This window comes from Patagioenas fasciata, chromosome 1, assembly GCF_037038585.1.
Source record: "Patagioenas fasciata isolate bPatFas1 chromosome 1, bPatFas1.hap1, whole genome shotgun sequence".
Taxonomy (NCBI): Eukaryota; Metazoa; Chordata; class Aves; order Columbiformes; family Columbidae; genus Patagioenas; species Patagioenas fasciata.
Genome location: NC_092520.1, coordinates 179,419,320 through 179,441,309, shown reverse-complemented (window position 1 = coordinate 179,441,309; position 21,990 = coordinate 179,419,320). Strand labels below are relative to the sequence as shown.

Sequence of the window (21,990 nt, the reverse complement as noted above, 5' to 3'; positions counted from 1 at the left end):
TACTCGTAACAGTAGCACTGCAGTCACATTCAGAAGTCATTCCCTTTAAGGACTGTACCAAACCCATAGCTAGCTCCAGTGCAAGTAGAATGTTCTCAGTTTAGCTAGTCCTGGGATGGAACATGTTGTGTGGGTAGTATGTGAGGTGTGCTGCGTATAATGTCAAATTTTGTCAAGACTATAACATAACACAGAATTACTTGTTGGCCTTTTTTTTTTCCTGACATTACTCTGATAATAAATGTACTGCAGGTTGAATCAGTGAAGGACTTCCTTGTACTCATTGGCAGTCTTCAGTGTATAGTAAACAAGTTTGAGCGTATACAGATGTCTTCTTTCTCTCTGTGGTGTATGGTCGAATGTGTATTCTTGTCGGGGTCATAAGTTCTGTCCCTGACAAAGCAGCCTTCCTGCAAAATTTCAACCTCCTGCTCCAATACAGGAGGCAATAGTGCATCAAGGTGTAATCCATTAATATGTACAAAATGTTTTGCCTTATTTTTATGTCTTCAGTTCAAAATTTTACATGCAAATAGCTGTGTAAATTCCTTTTCTAGAAACCTTTCATTTGCACTAATGTGCATTATTATGTTCAATGTTAAGAGTTTTTGCCTTACTGAACATTGTGCTTGTCATGAAGCAGTTGTATTTTGATCTCATTGTGTTTCGTTTCAGATACTCTGAACTTACTGAAGTCCAGCAGCAGCTAATTAGGGAAACACTCATAACATGGCTGCAGGCACAGGTAAGGATGTCCCTTCAGAGCAGTCTTACACAGTAGGCTTATTATTAGGCTGACATAAGGCATCAAGTGTGGGCTAAGTGTTTGATCTGTCACTTGAGTTTAAAGGTGGTTTCCCAAAGATATGTGGCAGCTCATGGCTAAAAGCTTCTATCATGCTGATCTTTGCAACCTCGGATTTAAAGAGTTTCTTATAAAGAAGGCTGCGCTTGAACTTACTGCTAATATAAAACTCTTAAGTCAGATAACGATTGTGGCTTAATCAGTTTTTTGTGAAATAAGTTTCTCTTTGGAGAGGTATAATCCAGATTCCTGATGTTCCTGAGTATCTGGAGGAAGAGCAGTAATTCTGTTAAGACCCCCTTGGCTTAACTCCTGTCTGTTTAGAATACTAGCCGATGTTTATGAAGGAATATCATCACTCCTTTGTTAATACTATGGTAGAGTACTGACTACTTTTTCTTATAGAATTATTACAGTTCTTGTAGCTGAACATGTAGTATCAGTTGGACCCAAGAGATTGCAGTCAGCAGAAGCATCAAGTGGACTGATACAAGTCTTTGCCTATACCTGCCGTTATCTAGTTATCATTACACTTCTGTGCTGGAAATTAACATAGTTACTTTGTAGAAGACTTAAGAGCAGGAAATGAAATATAATACAACTTGAAAAAAATATGAAATGGATTAAATTGTTTTAATTTTTTCTTTGTGGCAAGCTGTTCCATTAAGGAGGAGTTTATGGAAAATGGGAAGGAGAGAGAGGAAGATGGTAGTGACAGATTTGTTTTTCTTTCTTTTTTTTTTTTCCCTGATGAGCTTAGATTTAGAAACTTCCTTTACTGTTCTTAAAGCTAACATCTAATTTAGGCACAAGCTAGCTACAAGAGGACAGTAACTTGCTTTCTGCAAGTTCTTGTTTACTCCTTTCACCAAACTTGCAAATTAGCTTTTAGTCTTTGAATAAGTACACTTAATGTCTTAGTACTGAATGAAAGGCTTAGGGCTGTGTCACCTGGAGAGAATGTTTTGTTTCATGACAATTTAGCCGAATTTTCTTGAAACGGTTGGAAAGGTAAGGCTTTTTATTGATCTCAGCCAGGAAGAGAGAGAATACATTAATCACTATACAGAGATCAACAAGCATATGTGATTTTTCTCTAATTTAGTAAGAATATACAAATAAAATATCTTGTTTCCACTAGATGCTGAATCCCCAACCTGAGAAGACTTTTATTCGCAACAAAGCAGCACAAGTCTTTGCATTGCTTTTTGTTACTGAATATCTCACAAAATGGCCCAAGTTTTTTTTTGATATTCTATCAGTAGTTGACCTTAATCCACGAGGCGTGGACATGTACCTCAGAATCCTTATGGCTGTTGATGCTGAGCTGGTAGACCGGGATGTTGTTCATACATCAGAGGCAAGTTATTATTTTGCATTAACATTTACTTTAAATTTCTGAAAAGTTATCTTTCTTTAATTAGAGCAGAAGTCTTGCAGAGATGTTGGTTTTTTCTTTATGGCAACTCTGCCTTAAAGATGTTAGTTAGGTGGTTTAAATCCAAAAGCCATATGTTGTTCATAATGCTTTTTATGATTTCATACTTTTCAGTTAATGTATTTTTTGCTTGAAGAGCTAGCAAACAAAAACTAATGGACTGAGTTAGCCAATTTAATGTTAGACTGACTCATTTTGAAATGTTAATTTCTTCTAGTGCGTGTTTTAAGGAGTCCTAACATCAAAAAACTGTTTAACGGTCTAGAGGACTTTTGCCCTCTGTCTGCCTTTCTTCAGTGTTTGGGCATTGTGGTAGAAAAAAAGAGCAAGAACTAGGGTATTTTGGTTTATTTCTTGCAAGAAAAAAAATGCCCTCATTATGATTTGAGTTATTTATCTTGCTGGGACAAGTGGTGTCTGGTAGTAGATGCAAAAATGCTACAAATTTGACAAGATGCTAGTCTATGACAAGACTGATTAATCCTTTTTCTGTATTGGCAGGAGGCTCGTAGGAACACCTTATTAAAAGATACTATGAGGGAACAGTGCATTCCAAGTTTGGTGGAATCGTGGTACCAAATCCTACAAAACTATCAATATAATAACTCAGAGTTGACATGCCAGTGCCTTGAAGTAGTTGGAGCATATGTATCCTGGATAGATTTGAGCCTGATAGCCAATGAAAGGTAGGCGTCTTTTTGCTGTAATATCTTCCCAAAAATAGCCTTGTATGTGCTGACTGTATTTCTGTGAAACAGAATTAAAACTAACCTTTTTATACAATTCTATATAAATCTTGTGAGTTTTGGTTTTTTGTTTTTTTGTAAACTGATTGACTTTGCAAGCCAAGCTGATATAATAGCCAAAAGAGACACTATGCAGTTTGCTGAGTTCTCCTTAAAATGTACAAACTGCTGAGTTCAGTCAGTATAACAGAGTTTAAAGCTGTCTTATAAAAAGGAAACATTGTAAACATGCACAAAAATAATATAAAGCTTCTGTACAATGCTACTGTGTATGTATAAAATAAGCTTCTTTTTTTCTCTGAAGGTTTATAAATATGCTGCTAGGTCACATGTCTGTGGAAGTTCTCCGGGAAGAAGCCTGTGATTGTTTGTTTGAAATTGTAAATAAGGGAATGGACCCGATTGACAAAACAAAATTGGTTGAATCTTTATGTCAAGTATTGCAGTCTGCTGGCCTCTTCAGTATTGATCAGGTTTGTATATTGATTTTTACAATATGAATGAGTCATAGGTTTCTGGCAGTTCTTAAATAAGCAAGTAAACAGAAAACTCCACAATTAGGGAGAATTGCTTGTGCTTCTGCATCAAAGCTGAACACTTGTTAAACTTTTCTTACATTAAATTACCAGATTGTTATTAATATTCCTTATTAATTTTAAACACACTGCATTTTGTTTGTCCTTAGCATGAGTTTTTTGTTTTTAGAACCAAGGTATTCTGTAACTCTGTTGCTTTGCTAAAGCATGTTGCACTTACTGTTAACGCTGCTTCTGTGTGTCTTTACCTTGAATCTCCTCTTCTGAATGATTCCATAATAGGTGCTGCAGCCAAGGTAGAGCTTCTTAGGGTGAGACATTAGATCAGCTGTGTGTAACTAGGTAGGGGAAGGATCTTTTTTACAGGAATATATGCTGTGTGTCCAGCATCAGACATGAGGCTAGAAATCCTTATCCTTAAACTGGAAAAACACACATACTAGCTAAACACATTCCCTGGCAGTTGTGGTGTTTGAGGAACAGCTGCTTGCTATCTGCCTTGGAGAAAGAGGAAACCAGTCCTTATGAAGCTGTAGTCCTTAGCTTGCATGGCAGTTATCTTCTCATTTTTGAAGCCTTTGTCAAATCTGTATTCCTACTAGAATGCAGAAAGTGTGTGTTCATCAATTCAAGAGGTGTTCCTCTAAAAATCTTACCCCAGTCTTTCTGAGGAAGACTTGTTATTCTTTTGTATAGTTATGGCAGAGAGAAAAGCACCCATTTGGAGTGACTGGCCTAGGGATATTTCTCAGTTCCAATCAATGTATTTCTGCAAGATTAAGCTGTAAATATTAACTCACTCTTACAGGCAGTATTGAAAGTTAGCAGTATTTCTGAAGTGAGCTACAGCTGTTAATTCTTTGAAGTTTTCCCATAAGAATATTTTCCTCTTATACAGCCTAAAATTGATGGTAGATATGTGCTTCTGCTTTTATTGTGAACCTGCTTCTTGCTGTAAAGTAAAAAGAGAAAAAACCTAATTGGAAGATATAAAGAAAGCTACTATTATATAATGGAGGACAGTCAAATCTGCCATTCCTTTTATTTTTCTCTCTCCTTTCCCTGGCGGAAATGAACCAGATGATTGTACTTTCAATCTAGGAGACAAATGTTTGTTTTACTTCTTCTGTGTACTAGACGTGGGTAGTACAGTCTGTAAGGTCATGCCATTTAAATGTGAGCTCTGCTAGTATTTTTAATCCGATGTCTTTTCTTGCAGGAAGATGATGTGGATTTTCTGGCCAGATTTTCAAAGCTGGTCAATGGGATGGGGCAAGCATTAATAGCTAGTTGGACTAAACTGATAAAAAATGGTGATATGAAGAGTGCTCAGGACACCCTGCAAGCTATTGAAGCAAAAGTGGCCCTAATGTTGCAACTGCTAATTCACGAAGATGATGACATCTCATCTAATATCATTGGCTTTTGTTATGACTACCTTCACATCCTGAAACAAGTAAATATGTCTGGCTTCGATTTAACATCACTTTTTGACATATGATTTAGTTTGGTTTTTGTGGGAGTATATGAATCTCATACTATGTGCAAGCTGACTTGCAGAAATAGCTTTTTGACTAATTAGCATTGAGCATCTTTAATTGCTGTGGTTGTGCTATTTCTGCAGTGCTCTTTAGAAATCTGAAGGGATTGGGGTAAATATTGCATTAAGAGGAAAGAAGGCTTGCAGATCATATGACTGTTAAAAATGCAAACCTGTCTTTTCCTATTAGGCAGTTATAAAATAGTTACTATATGAAAAATAACACTTGAAATTTATTTTACAGCTTTCTGCACTTTCAGACCAACAAAAAGCTAATGTAGAAGTAAGTATTTTCTGTTTACTAGGAATTCTTTTTTTCAAGAACACACTGGATCAGAATCTTTCACTTTGCTGAAACATACCATGTTTTCTTTATATGCCTTAAAATGTGCACGTGACAAAAATTATAAGGGAAGACCTAAAAGTTAGGACACTATGTTCCATCTTCAAAGTAACAACAGCTGTTTCTTTAAATAATAAACTTATATTGAATTGTGTATGAAGATAAAAGCTATTTTAGAGCTGGTTTTCCCAAGCAACCCTTGAGCATATGTTGGTAAGTTCCTGTACAGTCTGTACTGTTGACAGACTGATCTTGAATCAAGATAGAATAAGAGGGTTTTTTTCCTGAAGCTTTATATTTTTATTAAAACTTGCCCTAATTTCAAAGGATTGGAAGAAGTATGGGGAGGGTTGTCTTAAAATTCAACCCATGGTAGTATCATAAGTTAAACTTATGAAAGAAGCTGCAGTTGAAGTATAAGTTGTACTTAGGATGAGCAGTTATATGTTAAACACTACATTAAACTGTAAATTAAGCTTTATGTTTATATGCTTGCGTTTATACACAAGCTTAAGTTTATATATAAAGCATTAAGTTTAATAAATAAGGTCCAGTTTTGGAGGTAGTAAACTTGTTTGATTGTTTTCAGCACAGTCCTTTTTTTCATTTATTTCCCCATACCCTTTTGCACCAATGTGTATGCAGCAATTTAGATGTTGAACTGGTTAGATTGGTGTAGTTGTTTTCTAAGTTAATACAGCTGACACCTGTGATTCCTTTTCCTTTACAGAGAAAACTGAATTCTGTACCCGTTCTAACATGAAAAGTTGAATTTGGATAACTGGTCTAGATAATCTTGATCTGGCTTTGTCTAATGTCTATTTAAATTGGATTAGGTAACACAATAAGAAAAGTTTGATAACATCACTGAATATTTTTATTTTTGTTACTGTGTCTCTTGTGTTCTTGTAACTGGATCAAACCAAACTACTACTGCAGTGCAGTGAAGACTTAAAATTTGAATGTAGTATTGTCCCAAAATCTGTTATTTTGTCAAACTTGCTTTCATATTAAAGAACTTAGTGGTATGATTATTTATTATTTTTACTGAGCAATTCTCGAGGATTTGTGTTAAACTGAGAACACTAAGTATTCAGAAATAGTCTAAATCTTAGTATTGTCTGTCTCACGCTTTGAATTGTGTGCTTAGCAGCATTCCTTTAAAGTTTTGCACCTAATAAGTTTTCACTCTAAACCTGTTATTTGAATGGGAGAAAAACACCATCTTGTTTATTGTGCCTTTGAAGTCCAAAAGTTTGTACGCATCAGCAGGGTCACATTTTTAATTCTTAAAATGACAAGTCTTTCTAAGCATTTCTGGCTACAAGCACATCACATTAGTGTTTTGCTATTATTTTAACTCCTTATTATAACTTCTTACAGAGAAGCAGAGACTTCTCACAGATTATGCTGTCACTTGATGTCTATAGAAAGCCTGATTACTTTCTTGCTATTTGGCCATGTTCTTCCTCAAAGTATTACAAGTGTCTGTTTCTGCAAGATCACCAAGAATTTGACCTCAGTAACCTAGGTTTAATTCGTTGGACCATTTGGGTGCTAAAGAACTTCAGGTTTTGCACTTCAAATGAAAAATATACAATTGTGATTCGTTTGTCAAAGGTTTGGAGTTTGTTTGGAATTTCCCTTGTTCTCTTGTTTATTATTGGTCTGAAATTTATCCACATTTAGAACCTCCAGTGCTGGAAGAGAATTGCAAAATGCTGATCAAGATCTTGCTGATATCATCAGCATTACTATAGTTACAATAAAAACTGTTTCATACTGAATTTAACCATATGGAGAAAAAAAAAAAAAGTTTGTTTTTTCACCTGGTAGTAGGTATGGAGATGAGGTACTCTGTAATTCTCATTAATACCAGTTATAATTCTGATGAGCCTTCTCCAATATTCAGTGAACTTGTTCCTTCTGATAGGTAGATGGGTGTGTTCTGTCCCATTATTTGTTGCTCCTTAATATTCTCTTAGACTTCTTTCTTGTCATAGATATAGAAGTGGTCTGCCTCTGATGCAGTTTTAATTATTCAGAATAGCTTTCTGCCGATTTTGTGTATTTAGATTTAATACACATTTTTGTAGGTTAAACTTAAACTGAAGTAAAAATATAATAGATTTTTAAGCACTGTTTTGGCTCTGTGTGTCATCCAATTTCTATACGTCCTGGAAGCATGAATGGAATTGTGTACTGCCTGTATTTTAAATATTAAATCCGAATTCTAAAAACCCGAGTTTGAGACTTGAGTAGAAATGAGATCAAGTCTTTATTGCTGTTTTAGGACTTGTCAACAGTCCCTACTAAGGTAAAACTGAACATCAGTGCTTTAACTGATCTAACATCTTGCTGCTGCTGAAAAGGGAAGGTTTTGCTTTTGTTACTCATTTGCTGCTCCTGGCTCTTACTCTTGGATTCTTTACTGAACCAATTCAGCCTGTTAACCTGTCCCAAAAAAAAAAACTTTTGAGGATGTTGAGCTATTAGAGAAGTTAATGTTAGATCTAAGCTGATCTGCCCCTTTAAAAGAGGATCTTGGACAACCTGTTCAGCTTCCTCTGCCTAGTTCAGTCATTTTAATTGTTTTCCCTGTGAACTGACCAGCACAGATTACACAAAGGAAACAAAGCCAGATAATACAGTCAGACTGAGAGCTCCAAGTCATCCGTGCTGTTTATCTGGAATGGCATCTCTGTATTGTTTGGATATAATCCATCTGTTTTAATTTGGACTGTTACTTCTGTTAAACCTCTAAAAATAAAATTCAAATGGGATTTTAAAGTATTTGTAAACATTTAACACTTTAATGTTTACTGTAGGATTTTAACTTTTTGTTTCTTATCACTTGTCTGCTTCTATGCTCACAGTTCTGTTTTTCATTCTAGGCAATCATGTTGGCTGTTATGAAGAAGTTGACATATGATGAAGAATACAATTTTGAAAATGAGGTATTGTGTTACATGAGTAAAAAGACAAATGCAACTTAAATTGCGTGTAGTAAAACTTGTTCGTGCTTATAAAATCCTTGTTTTTTGTAGACTAAGGATTTGAAGGTAGGAAGCAGAAGTCTGTAGGCTGAATTTTTTCCTGTATGGAAAGCTTTTTTAACCTCTGGCCATGTCTGGATAGGACAAACAACTTAGTAAAGGGATATTCAAGCCAGTTTGGTTAACAGAATATTTCTGGCTGCAGTTGTGCAGAACTGTTCCTAGGCAAATACAGCTGTGCTGTTAGCTAAACGTAGCTGTTGAGCTGGCTTGTTCAGTGTGAGTTTGCATGTTTCTGCACATCACTTCTGTCTTGCAAAAATACTTGAGAAACATTGTGTAATGAAACTCTTTGACATGCTGCTCAACCTACTTCAGATAATCAAACCTCTGCAAAAATAAGCTAAAGGAGGCGGCAGGTCTTTGATTTCACTTTTCTCCCATGCTTACATCTCTGTCCGCCAGCAATAATGTTTGAATGTGTTAGACAGACTTACTTTTGCTCCAGGCCCTTTGGAGAGCTATAGTCTTAAAAAGGTTCACTTAAACTTTATGTAGTCTGTCATAAATGTTTCTGTCAGTTTAATTTTAAAACTAAGCTAGACGCCAAGAAAAAAATCTTTTGAGGAGTGAGTCAATTTTCAAGAATTGGGTCAATAAGGCTTTGCCAAGAGCATTCTCTTTCTTGTACTTTTGGCTACTTTTCAGTTTGGAAAGCCATTTAATATGTTTCTGGACCAAATGCAGTGGATCTCAACATATTACAACCAGCCAAAATAGGAGCCTGCTGTTATTTTGCAAGAGCACAGGATGAGAATTATTGAATTCTCTGAGTGTGGTATACTGTTCTTGTATGTACACGTTTTTGATTTAGGTGTAATTGTCTAAAATGGTTTTGTATTAATTTAAACAAAAAAATTCACTGACACAAATATTTTGTAGGGTGAAGATGAAGCAATGTTTGTGGAGTACAGAAAGCAATTGAAACTGTTGCTGGACAGACTTGCTCAGGTCTCGCCAGAGTTACTGTTGGCATCTGTCCGCAGAGTTTTTAACACTACACTTCAGTAAGTTGGAGTTTTTAACTTGTTTACGTTATTTCCTTAGCTTTTTTTGTCTCTTGTAACTGTCAGGGTTTGTAATGAACATAGATGATATAGCAAGGTTAATCCAATTGATAGAATGAGCTTGTTACAACTTCATAATAAATACAATGTTGGTTAATCTTTTGCTTAGCCGCTTAGAAAGAAAAATCTGTATTTTGTGACCTTAAATGGCAGCTATTTTTTTTTCTAGAGATGTTTCTTGATCTTTGTCGTTTACCTACACAGCAACGGCCATTTGGACAGGTGTTCACTTTACACTTCAAGGAAACGCTTATGAGATGCGGCAAATAATTTTATGTATTGCTGCTATCAGAAAACCAAGATTGGATAGGGGGGAAAAAAGTGAAGTATTTTTTTACAAAATGGGCAGAATGAATCCTGGAAACTATGCATGTAAATAAAGAAATATTATTAACTAGTTTCCTGACTAGCAGAACAGTTATGTGTATATGAATAGGAATCCAGTATCGTTGGTGACTTCCTTGTACCTTGCTCTTTGGTGAGCTCTCTTTTTAAGTGAAGCTGAATGGCTTTTCCACACATCATAGTAGGTGGTTTTATATGTCAATAAGCACTTTAAGAAGTCTGTAGCTTTCAAGTTGGAACTGGTGAAAGTGCTCTGATGGAGAGGTGCTGTGTTTGTGGATAAAATCTTCCAGAAGCATCCTGAAATGCTGCCTAGGTCTTACTGTGTTTTTCTTAGCTTAAATCCGTTCTTTTTATGCTATGTATCTGAAGAAGGTTCAAAAGAAAATAGATGCTAGAACTGTTGATTATTTTTTAAGCTACTGCAGACTAACATGATCTTCATATTCTTTCTCTAGGAATTGGCAGACTACGCGATTCATGGAAGTAGAAGTAGCAATAAGGCTGCTGTATATGTTGGCTGAGGCTCTTCCTGTATCTCATGGTGCTCACTTCTCTGGTGATGTTACAAAAGCTACAGCTTTACAGGACATGATGAGAACGGTAAGCATGTGCGTTGTGAGAGCTATTTAAAAATGCTAATAAAGACCGGAAAATGCCAGTTCAAATGACTCCTCTTAAGTACTAGCATGTCACTTACATTGTAGTTTGGTGTTATAGATGGTTAAAATACTAACTTGCTAATGCTTTTATTTGTAGCTGGTGACTTCTGGTGTTAGTGCCTATCAACATACATCAGTGACCCTGGAATTCTTTGAAACAGTGGTTAGATATGAAAAATTCTTTTCTGTTGAACCTCAGCACATTCCAACTGTTCTAGTAAGTTTCATCTCATTTATATTTTGGACTAGATAAGTTCTTTAGACTTAGGAAATTTTTTTGTTTTCTGAGTTTCTTATATCGTTGGATGGTTATATTCCCCCTTCGTTTTGTTTACGGATTCTAAGACTGAGATACTTTCTTGATTTGCAGATGGCATTTTTAGATCACCGTGGTCTTCGCCATACAAGTCCCAAAGTACGAAGTCGAACAGCTTACCTCTTTTCCAGATTTGTCAAGTCTCTTAAGTGAGTAAAGCTGCTACAAATGTATCCAAATTGCACTGAACTTAGCATACATAGCCCTTCGCTACATCACAGTTGTCACTGAAACAGGCTGGACTTCAAAAGGACTGTAATAAAGTGATATATCAAAACAGTGCTCTAGCAGGGTTGTGTGTAATACGAAGTAGCAGTGGAAGAACTGTCCCAGAATGAAGTACTGGAATACATACGCCTAGCGTGTTTTGATTAGATGTTAAAACTGATCAACAATGGAAATGTCCGTCTTGGTTTTTCTCAGTGAGCAGAGCTGAGAGTGAGTGGATCTGGAGACTCTCAAGAGTAACTCTTCCCAGTCCCTGACCAAATCTGAATATTTACAGAAGTGATACTAAACTGAAGTTAAGTTAGCGTCTTAGAGCTCTTCAGACATTCTGGTCCTGTTGGTCTTATTTCACAGGAATGTATCTAATGTAGAGGCAGGAGAAGCTGCAGGCTCGTTCACATTTCACAAGGGTCCTATTTTTCAACTGTTAATGAAAATATTTCGCTCAGATGAGTGAGGCTATTTATGCATGTTTAAAAAAAATGAGGGAAAGAAATAAATGTTTATTTCCCACTATGCTTTGGCCTACAACAAGCACCGTATCCATAAACCGTTTTTTTTCTACAACAGTGCTATGATACTTAAAGGCGAGTTCTATATTGAGAAGGTAGCTTAGTGTTTAGCTTTGCAACTTAAAATGCCAGGAAACCTGTGAAAATGCACACATTTCTAAATAGTGATATGTACTTGTGTTTTACTTCAGTAAGCAAATGAACCCCTTTATTGAAGATGTTCTGAATAGAATACAAGACCTGCTGGAACTTTCTCCTCCTGTGAGTATTTACGGCAGGTTTTTGCAATAAATGAGGCTTGCACTTACTCATCAGTGTGCCTGAGTACTTACTGAATAGTAAGCGTAGCACACAAACATTTAAACACAAATAATTGTCCTGCTTTTTTGGTGTGAGATCACTTGCATGTTTAAATTTGTACCTAATTTTAATAATCTTGCTTATGCGTGTTTCTGGAAACATAGGGTATATGTATACACACATACATATATAAGACTATCTGTCTGAATTGTATAAAAATAGTTGTTCCTTCAACTCTGTTTTTACCTGTACTTTACACTTTTATAATACTTTAGTAGCAAGAAAATTAAACTATTGTAAATGTACTATAGAGAATTACTTAGGCGTGATTAAAGAGTAGTATCTCTAAACTTTGAGAAGACAACATTGATAAAGGACATTTAGTGAATTATGCCCATTACCTTCCATTTTAGGAAAATGGTTACCAGGCTCTGCTAAGCAGTGATGATCAACTTTTCATTTATGAAACAGCTGGAGTATTAATAGTTAACAGCGAATATTCTGCAGAAAGAAAACAGGTCCTAATGAGGAATTTGTTGACTCCACTGATGGAGAAGTTCAAAGTATTGTTAGAAAAGCTTATGATGGCACAAGATGAGGACAGACAGATGGCACTGGCCGACTGCCTCAATCATGCCGTTGGGTTTGCTAGGTAGGTACAGCACAGTGACTGTGTGTGTGTGTTTCTGATTTGAGTAAAAGGGAAATATAAAGGATTTATTGGGAGGAGGGGCTGAGTTTCTACCTGTGCTTTATTGACCTAGAAAATGATCAGTGGTTGTAGCATTTTTTTATGGTAGCCCAGACTATGAGTTAAGTCCCCTTAGAAAAGGCTGCTATGGATGTAGGTACAGAGAACATTGAGCAAGTTTTCAACAAAACAGCATATATTCCCTTCCTCAAAGAGTTGTGTCGAGATATTCTATGCATATGTTGTTTGTGAATTAATTCTCCAAAAACTAGCAAGGTGTAGCTACTTCATATTCTATAATTCTATTAATTACTTCCACTGTTTGGCTCCCATTTAATGAAATGTAACATTCTAGTTTAGTGCATGGGTTTTAAAAAGCATATGTTGTTCTTGGTGGTGTTGTTTCTTCATTGTAGCAGAACATGAGCTTATATATACCTTGGTGTATTGCTTTTACAGCCGAACCAGCAAGGCTTTCAGCAATAAGCAAACTGTAAAACAGTGTGGCTGCTCAGAGGTTTATCTGGACTGCTTACAGACATTTTTGCCGGCTCTCAGTTGTCCATTACAAAAAGAAGTTCTGAGAAGTGGTGTCCGCACTTTCCTTCACCGCATGATTATTTGCCTAGAGGAAGAGGTTCTTCCGTTCATTCCTTCTGCCTCTGAACACATGCTTAAAGATTGTGAAGCAAAAGATCTTCAAGAATTCATTCCTCTTATAAACCAAATAACAGCTAAGTTTAAGGTGTGGTATTACATAAGCTTTTCAGGATCAAAGTGTTGCTGATGTCTCCTCTTTTCTGTTTTCAGAAAAAGAGCTGTGTGTCAGAACCTTATCTCTTAATAAATAAGGATATTTCTAAGGGAAACATAGTCTTTAATCACAGTTGTGTGTTGCTGGACAATATGTTAAAAGATCCTAGCTTCAGTAGTCTCATCTTGAATACTTGCAAGGTACAGTAAAGAGGAAATTAAAGACAAAACCTTGCTAAAGTGTTAAGAGATTAATATCTGAGTTGCCTCTTAATGGAACTCTAGGGTATGACTGAACAGCACACACTTCAGTTTTTCAGTTCGTAAGTATTCAGCTAGTTTAGTGCCCTTACATATATTTCTCACTGCAAGTGGGACATAAATCACAAGTTTATTCTGTAATGCCAGTAGTGTTTCAGCTCAGGAAAACTCTTTAAAGACTGCTTAGAAAAAAAAAAAAAGTCCTATAAAAGGTGGCCTGCTGCCAGTTCTAACATTGAGAGATGTGTTTTCTGTAACTACAGTGACTTTACAATAGCCTCCCTTCATATTTCAGGGAGTTTGAAAAAGTGTCTATCTGAACAGAAGCATGAGAAATCCTGAAGAAGCTTCTGTTCTTAGTCAGGATGAGACTAGGCAGGACTAGAAATTTTTGTGTAAAAGACTTGAAATAAGTGGCATGTAAGTCAAGATGCAATAATGCTCATGGTGACCCTGATGTGACCCTATAAGTAGTTGGTACATGAAAATGCCAACTCTGAATCAAAGAATTGTAACGAGCCCTTAAATTCTAATTTCAAAATGTTCAATTTCTGCAACTGAGTTGATATCCTCTTCCAATCTCCACAGGCACAGGTTTCACCTTTTCTGCAACAGATGTTTATGCCACTACTTCATGCTATTTTTGAGGTGTTGCTCCTTCCAGCAGAAGAAAATGACCAGTCTGCTGCTTTAGAAAAACAAATGCTACGGAGGAGTTATTTTGCTTTTCTGCAGACAGTAACTGGCAGTGGAATGAGTGAAGTCATAGCTAATCAAGGTAAGTAGTTCACTTGCTCAAAGGATTGTACTGTGGTTATTCTCATCTATGTTTTATCTACTAAAATCAATAGCCTAGTTCCTATCAAGTACTATTAACTCTGTTAAGGTAGAATGGACTAGCGTAAATACAGTATTCAACGTACCTGTCGTGCAAGAATCTGGGTTTGTGCCATCTAGCTATAATAGACATATTCTTCCTATTGATCTTTTCAGCTTACATGTGATCACTGGGTTTATAATGAATGGTATATAAATAGATCTTCATGCATCATTGTACTTGATTGGTGAATCAGGGATCATACAGTATATAACAATGTATAGCAATGTTCAAACTGTTGAGCAAGACCACTCACAGCTGCCAGTATTCATTGTGGTGTTCATTTTCTAAAGGATACCTTAGTATTTCTATAATATTATATTACTATCACGTGATTGTGTCTTCTATGGTAGAAGGCATCATATGACTTATATATGTAGTTACCAGGTTTTCCTCACCCTTAGTTGCCAAATGCACGTACTTTTTATAGCAGGAATTTGAAGTCAAATGTCCAGTTGCTTGATTCTTTAAGTAATTATCTCAGTTTGTATTCCATCAAAATGGCTCGAAGCTTTAAACGTGATGAGGTGGAGCTTGGACTTTGTTCCTCCATCCTAAAATGATGGTAATACCTGTGGGAAAGGAAAGGGTGACATTAAGAAGTAGTGAGAGCTTTCTTGAGAGAGACACTTTGGTAGTTATGATGGGCCAAGAAATTTTTAAAGGAATCCGAGATAAGTATAGATGCAGCACATACATTTCAAGTGTGATTAAAATATCTTTCCACATATTGGAAGATAAGTGAACTACTTCAGTGCTGCTGAGTTTTAATTAGCTCCTCTATGCTTGAATAGAGATGAGAAAACTTGTATTTGTAAGCAGGTTAAAGTACCCTCTCACGTATTAAAGGCCAAAAGAGCAGTTAAAAATTCCAAACTTCAAGAAAAAACAAACAAAAAACACAACAACCAAACAATTGTAATCTAAATAAGAGTTGTCTTACATCGTAGGGGAAACTTCCCAAAAATATTTGAGATTTGTGCAAAAAAGAGCTATTTTGAAGTTGAAACATGTTTTCCAGGTCAGTATTTATATAAAATGGTGTAAGAATACAGAAACATTTTAGGCTGCAAGTTGAAATGACAAGCACCTTTCAATGTGTTTAAGGTGCAGAGAATGTGGAGCGTGTGTTGTTCACTGTCATTCAAGGAGCGGTGGATTACCCAGACCCTATTGCACAGAAGACCTGTTTTATTATTCTTTCTAAGTTGGTGGAGCTTTGGGGTAAGTCTGTCTTCCCATAATTCCTTTGCAGCTGCTACTAACCATGAAGCAGTAATAGAACATGGAATGTTGTTTTTCTTTTCAGGAGGTAAAGATGGACCAGTAGGTTTCGCAGACTTTGTCTACAAGCACATTGTTCCTGCATGTTTCTTAGCACCTTTGAAGCAAACATTTGACTTAGCAGATGCCCAGACAGTATTGGTGTGTATTATGGACTTTTTCTTTTGTTCTTGTGGGGCAGATTCAATTTAAGAAACCTGCAATGGCCATGTGATATCAAAGACTGTTGTCTCACAAATAAAATCCCTTATGTTTTTTATTGAGGTACCTGGATGATTAATTATTGAATTTTGTGGTATTGTATGGTGTAGTTCACCTTTGCTCAAAATCAAGCTAGAGAATAGCAGATCTGCATATTAAACATTGACCTATATTACTTATTAAGCAATGTTCAGTGAAAGTGAATGCACACAGGTGGCTGTTCTTCAGTTCATTTTGGGTTCAGCCATGGTGAATTTTTCTGGTTGGAGTGAAACAAAAGCTGGAAGATTGAGGCCATTATTGTTGTGTGAGGGGAAAATGAGGGAGTAATGGCATAAACTAGCCCTTGTTTTTGGCCTTATGTTCCTTAGCTTTAAATAGGTAACCAATAGACTAATTGAAGTCTTAATGTTATGTATTACATTGCAGGCTTTATCAGAATGTGCAGTGACGTTAAAAACAATTCATCTCAAAAGGGTAAGCCTAATAATACTTTGCAGAGGATAACTCTTGTGTGTTTCTTTCCAGTGATTTATCCATTTCTAAAAATTAGATACTTACTAGGATGAATTGCTACTCGACTTTCATATCAAATAATAGGATTACTATAACGCTGTGTACGGATACAGGATCCAGTAGTTCTGCCCCATGATAATTTACTGCAAAATACTGACTCTTCATAAAGAAGAATCTGCTTGCTGGTTGTTACTGTGTTTAATCAATCAATTGGCATTCTTCCACTTTTCAGTGTAGTAGTTAAACTGATGTAAAAGAGCAATGAGTGATGTACTATACAGTATTTCTGTGAAAACTAAAGGTATCTTTTTATGTGTAGAAAACTAGGTTGAAAAACATTTATGGAAAAAAATGAATTTTGTGTTGTCTAATGACTAAAACACGATAGTGTATTTGCATTTTTAATGGGAAATGAAACGATTTCTATGTTTGTGTTCCTGTCTCTTGTTCTACCCTTTAATTTGCTGGCTAACCTTTCTGTCAAATGCAAGTAAAAGTCACAACTATACAAAAACCGTAAGAAGTTATTTATAAACTGGCAGAGAAGAGATTGTGTTTTAGTTGAGGAGAGCTTTTGGGTTAGTTCCTTCTTCCCCAAAAGCAATTAAGAGCTACATCTGTAGGAAATCAAGCTTTGATAAATGAAATTACTTCCTATTACAAATACTGTTTATTTTAACACTACCGATGCAGATAAGAAAATTATCTGAAATCTTCTTTTCCCCTCATGTGAACCATATACCATGTTCTAGTTTTAGGATAACTTATGCCTGAACTAATAAAGTTGATTCACTTTCCTCTGGTAGATGTATTAGGTTAGGTTTATATACTGCCAGTGTACAGTAATCCCTCTTGTGATGTGAGATATCTGATAAATGCAGATAAAGAAAACAAACTAATATGTTAACCAAAACAGACCTATCTGTCTGCTGCTCTCCAAGGTTAGCTGACTTTTACAGATGACATTTTATGAACTGTCTGTCTTGTAATTCTTGTTTCAGTCCTGCTTGAAGTGCTTTATTCTGTTATGTAACAAAGCATAACAAATTGTAGTAGAGTCCTTAAAACCAAGGTTAAGAAATGTTTCTATTTGCTAATAGCTGAGAATAACATGAGCATTTGGTATTTTTTGTGCATAACTTCTCTGTAAAAGTCAAGTAGACCACCTGTTTTCAAACTCTTCTGTACCATTCAGCACAGGGCTATGACTTCCCGTATGTATGAAAATATACTTGAACAAATTGTGTACTGCTTTTCTTTAGGGTCCTGAGTGCGTTCAGTATCTTCAGCAAGAGTATTTGCCTTCTTTGCAAGTAGCTCCTGAAATAATTCAGGTAGGAATTCTTGATGAAAAAATGTCAGAATATTTAGGGTAATAACTCAAAAGAAAAACGAAGAATGTTCAATGTATAGGAAGTATGATGATAAAAGCTGTAGTGAATACTACAGAAACTTAAGCCACAGCACTGGTTCTACTGTCAAAAATTATGTCAACATTAAGTGTGTGTGTTTGTGTGCTTATTTTGGAGTAGTTGTAAGAGGGTTCTCAAAATTGAAACTTTACACCTGACCATTGTCTCAACATTAAGCATCACTAGCCATATGGGTAAGCATTGCCATGAAGAAATTATTAGATGAATGCTGACAAATTAATAGCAACTAATTTAGATACTATAGTAGTTGGGTTTGCTGCATCAGGAGACAACTGTACTTGTGATAGGACTTCAACTGTAGAACTTGGAAGTGGTGTTAAATATACACAAGATTCAAATGTTGTATCTCTTGCTGGCACCCAATTGTTTTCTGACCCAAGATTATAACTTTTTCAAGTAACAGACATTCTGCTGTAATCTAGAGCCTCTTAGTGTGTACATAATGCTGAAGTGTAAATGATCCTCTGAAGGAAAAGCCACCAAAGTTACTGGAAAAGTTCAAGGTTCAGAATCTCCTTGATTGCAGTCCTTGTAGATAGCCCTGTTTCTGTCTGTTCAGCTAAAGTGAATGTGATATTCTGTATTTGAAAATACAATTATTTTCACCCCAGAATGCACTTGGCCTGTCATAGCCTATTGCAATATTTTATCCATAAGATGTTTTACTTTGGTTGCCCATTAGGGAAAATACAAACTAATATCACTGACTTTACATACAAGGTGTATTCTGTATTCTCCTAACATATCTCAGGTTGTCTTGTTGCTTCGTTTAGTATTCAGTATTTCTTTATGCTCTTGTACAGGAATTCTGTCAAGCACTTCAGCAGCCTGATGCTAAAGTTTTTAAAAATTACTTAAAGGTAAGGACTTTTTTCTTTAAACAGCTTGTAATTGTAATTGAACTTTGTCACACATTTCACTTGTGATAGTGACCTGAAGTAAAATGGAAATATTGAATTATTTAGTAGTTTTTAGCTACAAGGAATCTCTAAACAGTAAAAGCAGTTATTTTGAAAGAAAGAGCAAACAACCACAAACCTACATCTCTAAAGTTGTCACATATCCTCAATAGCTTGATATTCTCACAGGATATGTTTAATCGTTGAAATAGCAAAAAAAGTGATGCTATGATGGTAGAGAATGTATCAGAATGCTTCATTTTTGAGGGTGTGAGTGTAATCAAATAGCACAAGTCACAACCTTGAACCATAGTGTGTTAACCAGTATGTTAAACAAGAAAACGAGCTCTGTCAAACTAATTTTCTTACACCTCAACCATTCCATGTCTTGTATTGCCTTTGTCTTAAAATGTTGGTTTTGTTTTTTAATAAATTTTAACAGGTATTCTTCCAGAGAGCGAAGCCCTAAGGGAAGTACTGGAATCTCATGTACTTGTTTCCATGATCCAGAACCCTGGTTGTTAATTTATAAGAACGCTAACTCGTGCCATTCAAACTGGTTTTGTTTTTGAGACATGTTGCTTTGTGCTCACATCAGTACATATTTTAGCCTTTCACAAAAAAGAGAAATGCAAATCCCCTACTTGTGTCTCAAACATGAAGGTATGTGACGTGAAAAATTGTCTGTATACCTACACAAACCTTGATGTATAGGATGATTTAAGCTTATGCTGTAAGGCGTACAGCAATGAAATGACACTTATTTTTGAAATTAAATGTAAAATTCCCGTCAGACCATAGCAATGGTTATTAAAATGTGTACATTTTTGATACTGAGTAAAATGTTTTCATAAGACAAAATTCATTTGTTCATGTATGGTGACATGAAAATAAAACAATCAAAGTCATTCTTGTAGATAGTCATTTCATTGAAGTTGTCTTAATGATAAAATATATATATATACCTCCTATAAAACAGATTGGTTTAATAAATAATTTCATTTAAAAGTAGCATCTGCTTCTATCTTTTTTATAAAACGAAATAAAATTTTATCCAGTGAAATGTTAAGCCTCTTTGAATCATTTTGGTTGAATCTGTAGAAGGTGCAGCATTTTAGCTGTTAAATTTGAGTAGAATATGGCATTTTTTTCTGATGTTTAGACAATAAATTGTATTGCAGTCTTGCATGTGGAAGATGCTGGCAGAAAGAATTGGATTCACTGTGGTGTTTCAGTAGAATCGATGATCTAAACAGAGATTTTAGTAGAGTGTTGCTACTTCTGTCCCAAAATGTATCAGTTGGTCAGTCTGTTTCGTTGCCTTTTTTTTTTTAAATGTTAGGACATCACAGTATTCATAGCTATTCCGTAGCGGCAGGAGCAAGCCAGGAATTGTCCCATGCACAGAATTTTAATGCTTTTCTCCAGAAACAAAGAGCTGACTTGCCTCTAGCGTAATCAGATTAGCATTTTTCTATATTGTGTTGTGCTGGGTTCTTCACCCAATTTCAATGGAAAATCAATGAGGAGGTGAATCAGAAATAGCAACCAGGGGTGGAGTGTGGTGATGTTTTGAGGATACAAACTGTCATTCCCTCCCTTTTCACTGAGGAAAGAAGGTAGAAACTTTAGCAAAGCTTTTTTTGGTTTTGAATTATAGTGTGATTGTAATGGAGTCACTCTTAGTTTTCACATGATTTAGACTTTTGCTTTCTGAAGTAAGGGTAATACTGCTGCTTTATTACTGCGTAAAAGCAGTAAAAAGCCTAAACTTAGTAATTCTGTTAGTATAATTGACTGTGTCAGTTGTCTAACAGAGCATGATTTAGATATTATCAAATTACATCCTCATGAGAAAAGTCTCTAAACTGGCCTAAAGAGACTGCTTTCTTTTCTTACCCCTGCCATCCCCATGTAGCTTCCTCTGTGCCAAACCCGGTGTTCACTGAACCCCAGAACGAGCTATTCAAAAGCTGAAGTAGCAGGAACACTTTCCCTTCAGAGCATGTCACCTGCTGTGGTGGTGTTGGGTGAGAAGGGACATAAAGGAGAGAGCGCAGAACTTGGGAGTGAGCCTGGCTGTGTTATATACCCTGACCTTCCATCTGTGACTGAATGAATGTCCTGTAGGATGGAGGATTAGGTAGTCTGGATCTTCAGAGAACTTATTTGGTTCAGCCTAAAGAATTCAGAAAGGATTGGTTACTTTCCTGTGCTTTGACTCTGTTGAATCAGAATAATTTACTCTTGGGGATTCCGCAAGGCGTGAGCTGTAAAACAGAATCTCTGGGTTGGTTTCTTTATCTTTAGATAAACATGTAAACATTGATTCTGGCTACTAGCAGGTTATTTTTTCTGCAATTCCCCTTGAAACGGAAATTTAGCAGCTTCTGCTCACCCTCAGCAATGCAGAGACCGCAGGTCTGCAGCTGTTACATTGCAGTTGGGTTGCCTGGTGGGTATGCAGTTCCTACTAATTATCTTTGCAAAGAATCAAGGTTTAGAAACTGATGAGTTTCTACATCTCAGCTTTGAAGAGATGGATTCCTGCTTTGTGCCTTTTTTTTTTCTTTTTTTTTTTTTAATCTGGGCTGCTAAAGATGTGCATGTTACTTGTTACCCCCAAAGAGAAATCTGGTGATGAAACCTGTATATAGAATGTGAACCAGACTCTCCAGGCAGTGTTTAGATGCTTTGAACATATTACAAAAACTACTGCTTGTGAGGTAGGAGAGGAGGAAAAAGATAGATGGGAACACTCCACTGAGAGATTGCGTTGACATTCACCATTCACATGTTTTCCTTCTTCAGGCAATGGATGACCTGAATTAAAGGCTGCACCAAACACAAGCACCTGCAGCTTTCCTGTACAACTTAACATTGCTGCACCTGCATTGGTCAAAATGCCCCTGTCCAGACTGAAGATGCTTAAAGCAGCATTGTGGTAATCATTCCTCCTGTAGTGTGTATAAGTAGGAAACACAGCTGCAAGTCTTTAATTAGACTTTTAAAAGACTCTACATCCCTTGCAGAGAGGTAGTATCTTTTATTTACAAGCTAATGTAGTTACTAAAGACAAGTTTTTGAGCCTGCAAGCACTTTACCATGTGTGAAGCAGAGGCAATGAATTCCACACAAGCTGAGATCAGGGACTATTTTTCTCAGGGAATGGCTTATCAAT

At 36.1% G+C, this 21,990-nt stretch overlaps 1 protein-coding gene across 2 annotated transcripts in view; it reads left to right on the top strand.

Annotated features, from left to right (window-relative positions):
* The window catches only part of XPOT (exportin for tRNA), a 29,110-nt gene extending 9,232 nt beyond the window's left edge, over positions 1 to 19,878 (top strand). For both annotated transcript variants that reach the window (XM_065851435.2, XM_065851426.2), the window contains exons 5-25: positions 676 to 745; positions 1,947 to 2,165; positions 2,745 to 2,929; positions 3,294 to 3,462; positions 4,745 to 4,981; positions 5,310 to 5,348; positions 8,303 to 8,365; positions 9,347 to 9,471; positions 10,335 to 10,479; positions 10,636 to 10,755; positions 10,909 to 11,003; positions 11,786 to 11,855; positions 12,308 to 12,546; positions 13,045 to 13,330; positions 14,188 to 14,377; positions 15,584 to 15,700; positions 15,786 to 15,901; positions 16,391 to 16,438; positions 17,740 to 17,811; positions 18,714 to 18,770; positions 19,252 to 19,878. In XM_065851435.2, the coding sequence (XP_065707507.1) occupies positions 676 to 745; positions 1,947 to 2,165; positions 2,745 to 2,929; positions 3,294 to 3,462; positions 4,745 to 4,981; positions 5,310 to 5,348; positions 8,303 to 8,365; positions 9,347 to 9,471; positions 10,335 to 10,479; positions 10,636 to 10,755; positions 10,909 to 11,003; positions 11,786 to 11,855; positions 12,308 to 12,546; positions 13,045 to 13,330; positions 14,188 to 14,377; positions 15,584 to 15,700; positions 15,786 to 15,901; positions 16,391 to 16,438; positions 17,740 to 17,811; positions 18,714 to 18,770; positions 19,252 to 19,278 (2,689 nt within the window). In that variant the 3' untranslated portion in view covers positions 19,279 to 19,878. The remainder of the gene's footprint in view (positions 1 to 675; positions 746 to 1,946; positions 2,166 to 2,744; positions 2,930 to 3,293; positions 3,463 to 4,744; positions 4,982 to 5,309; positions 5,349 to 8,302; positions 8,366 to 9,346; positions 9,472 to 10,334; positions 10,480 to 10,635; positions 10,756 to 10,908; positions 11,004 to 11,785; positions 11,856 to 12,307; positions 12,547 to 13,044; positions 13,331 to 14,187; positions 14,378 to 15,583; positions 15,701 to 15,785; positions 15,902 to 16,390; positions 16,439 to 17,739; positions 17,812 to 18,713; positions 18,771 to 19,251) is intronic.
* The last annotated feature ends 2,112 nt before the right edge of the window (positions 19,879 to 21,990 follow it).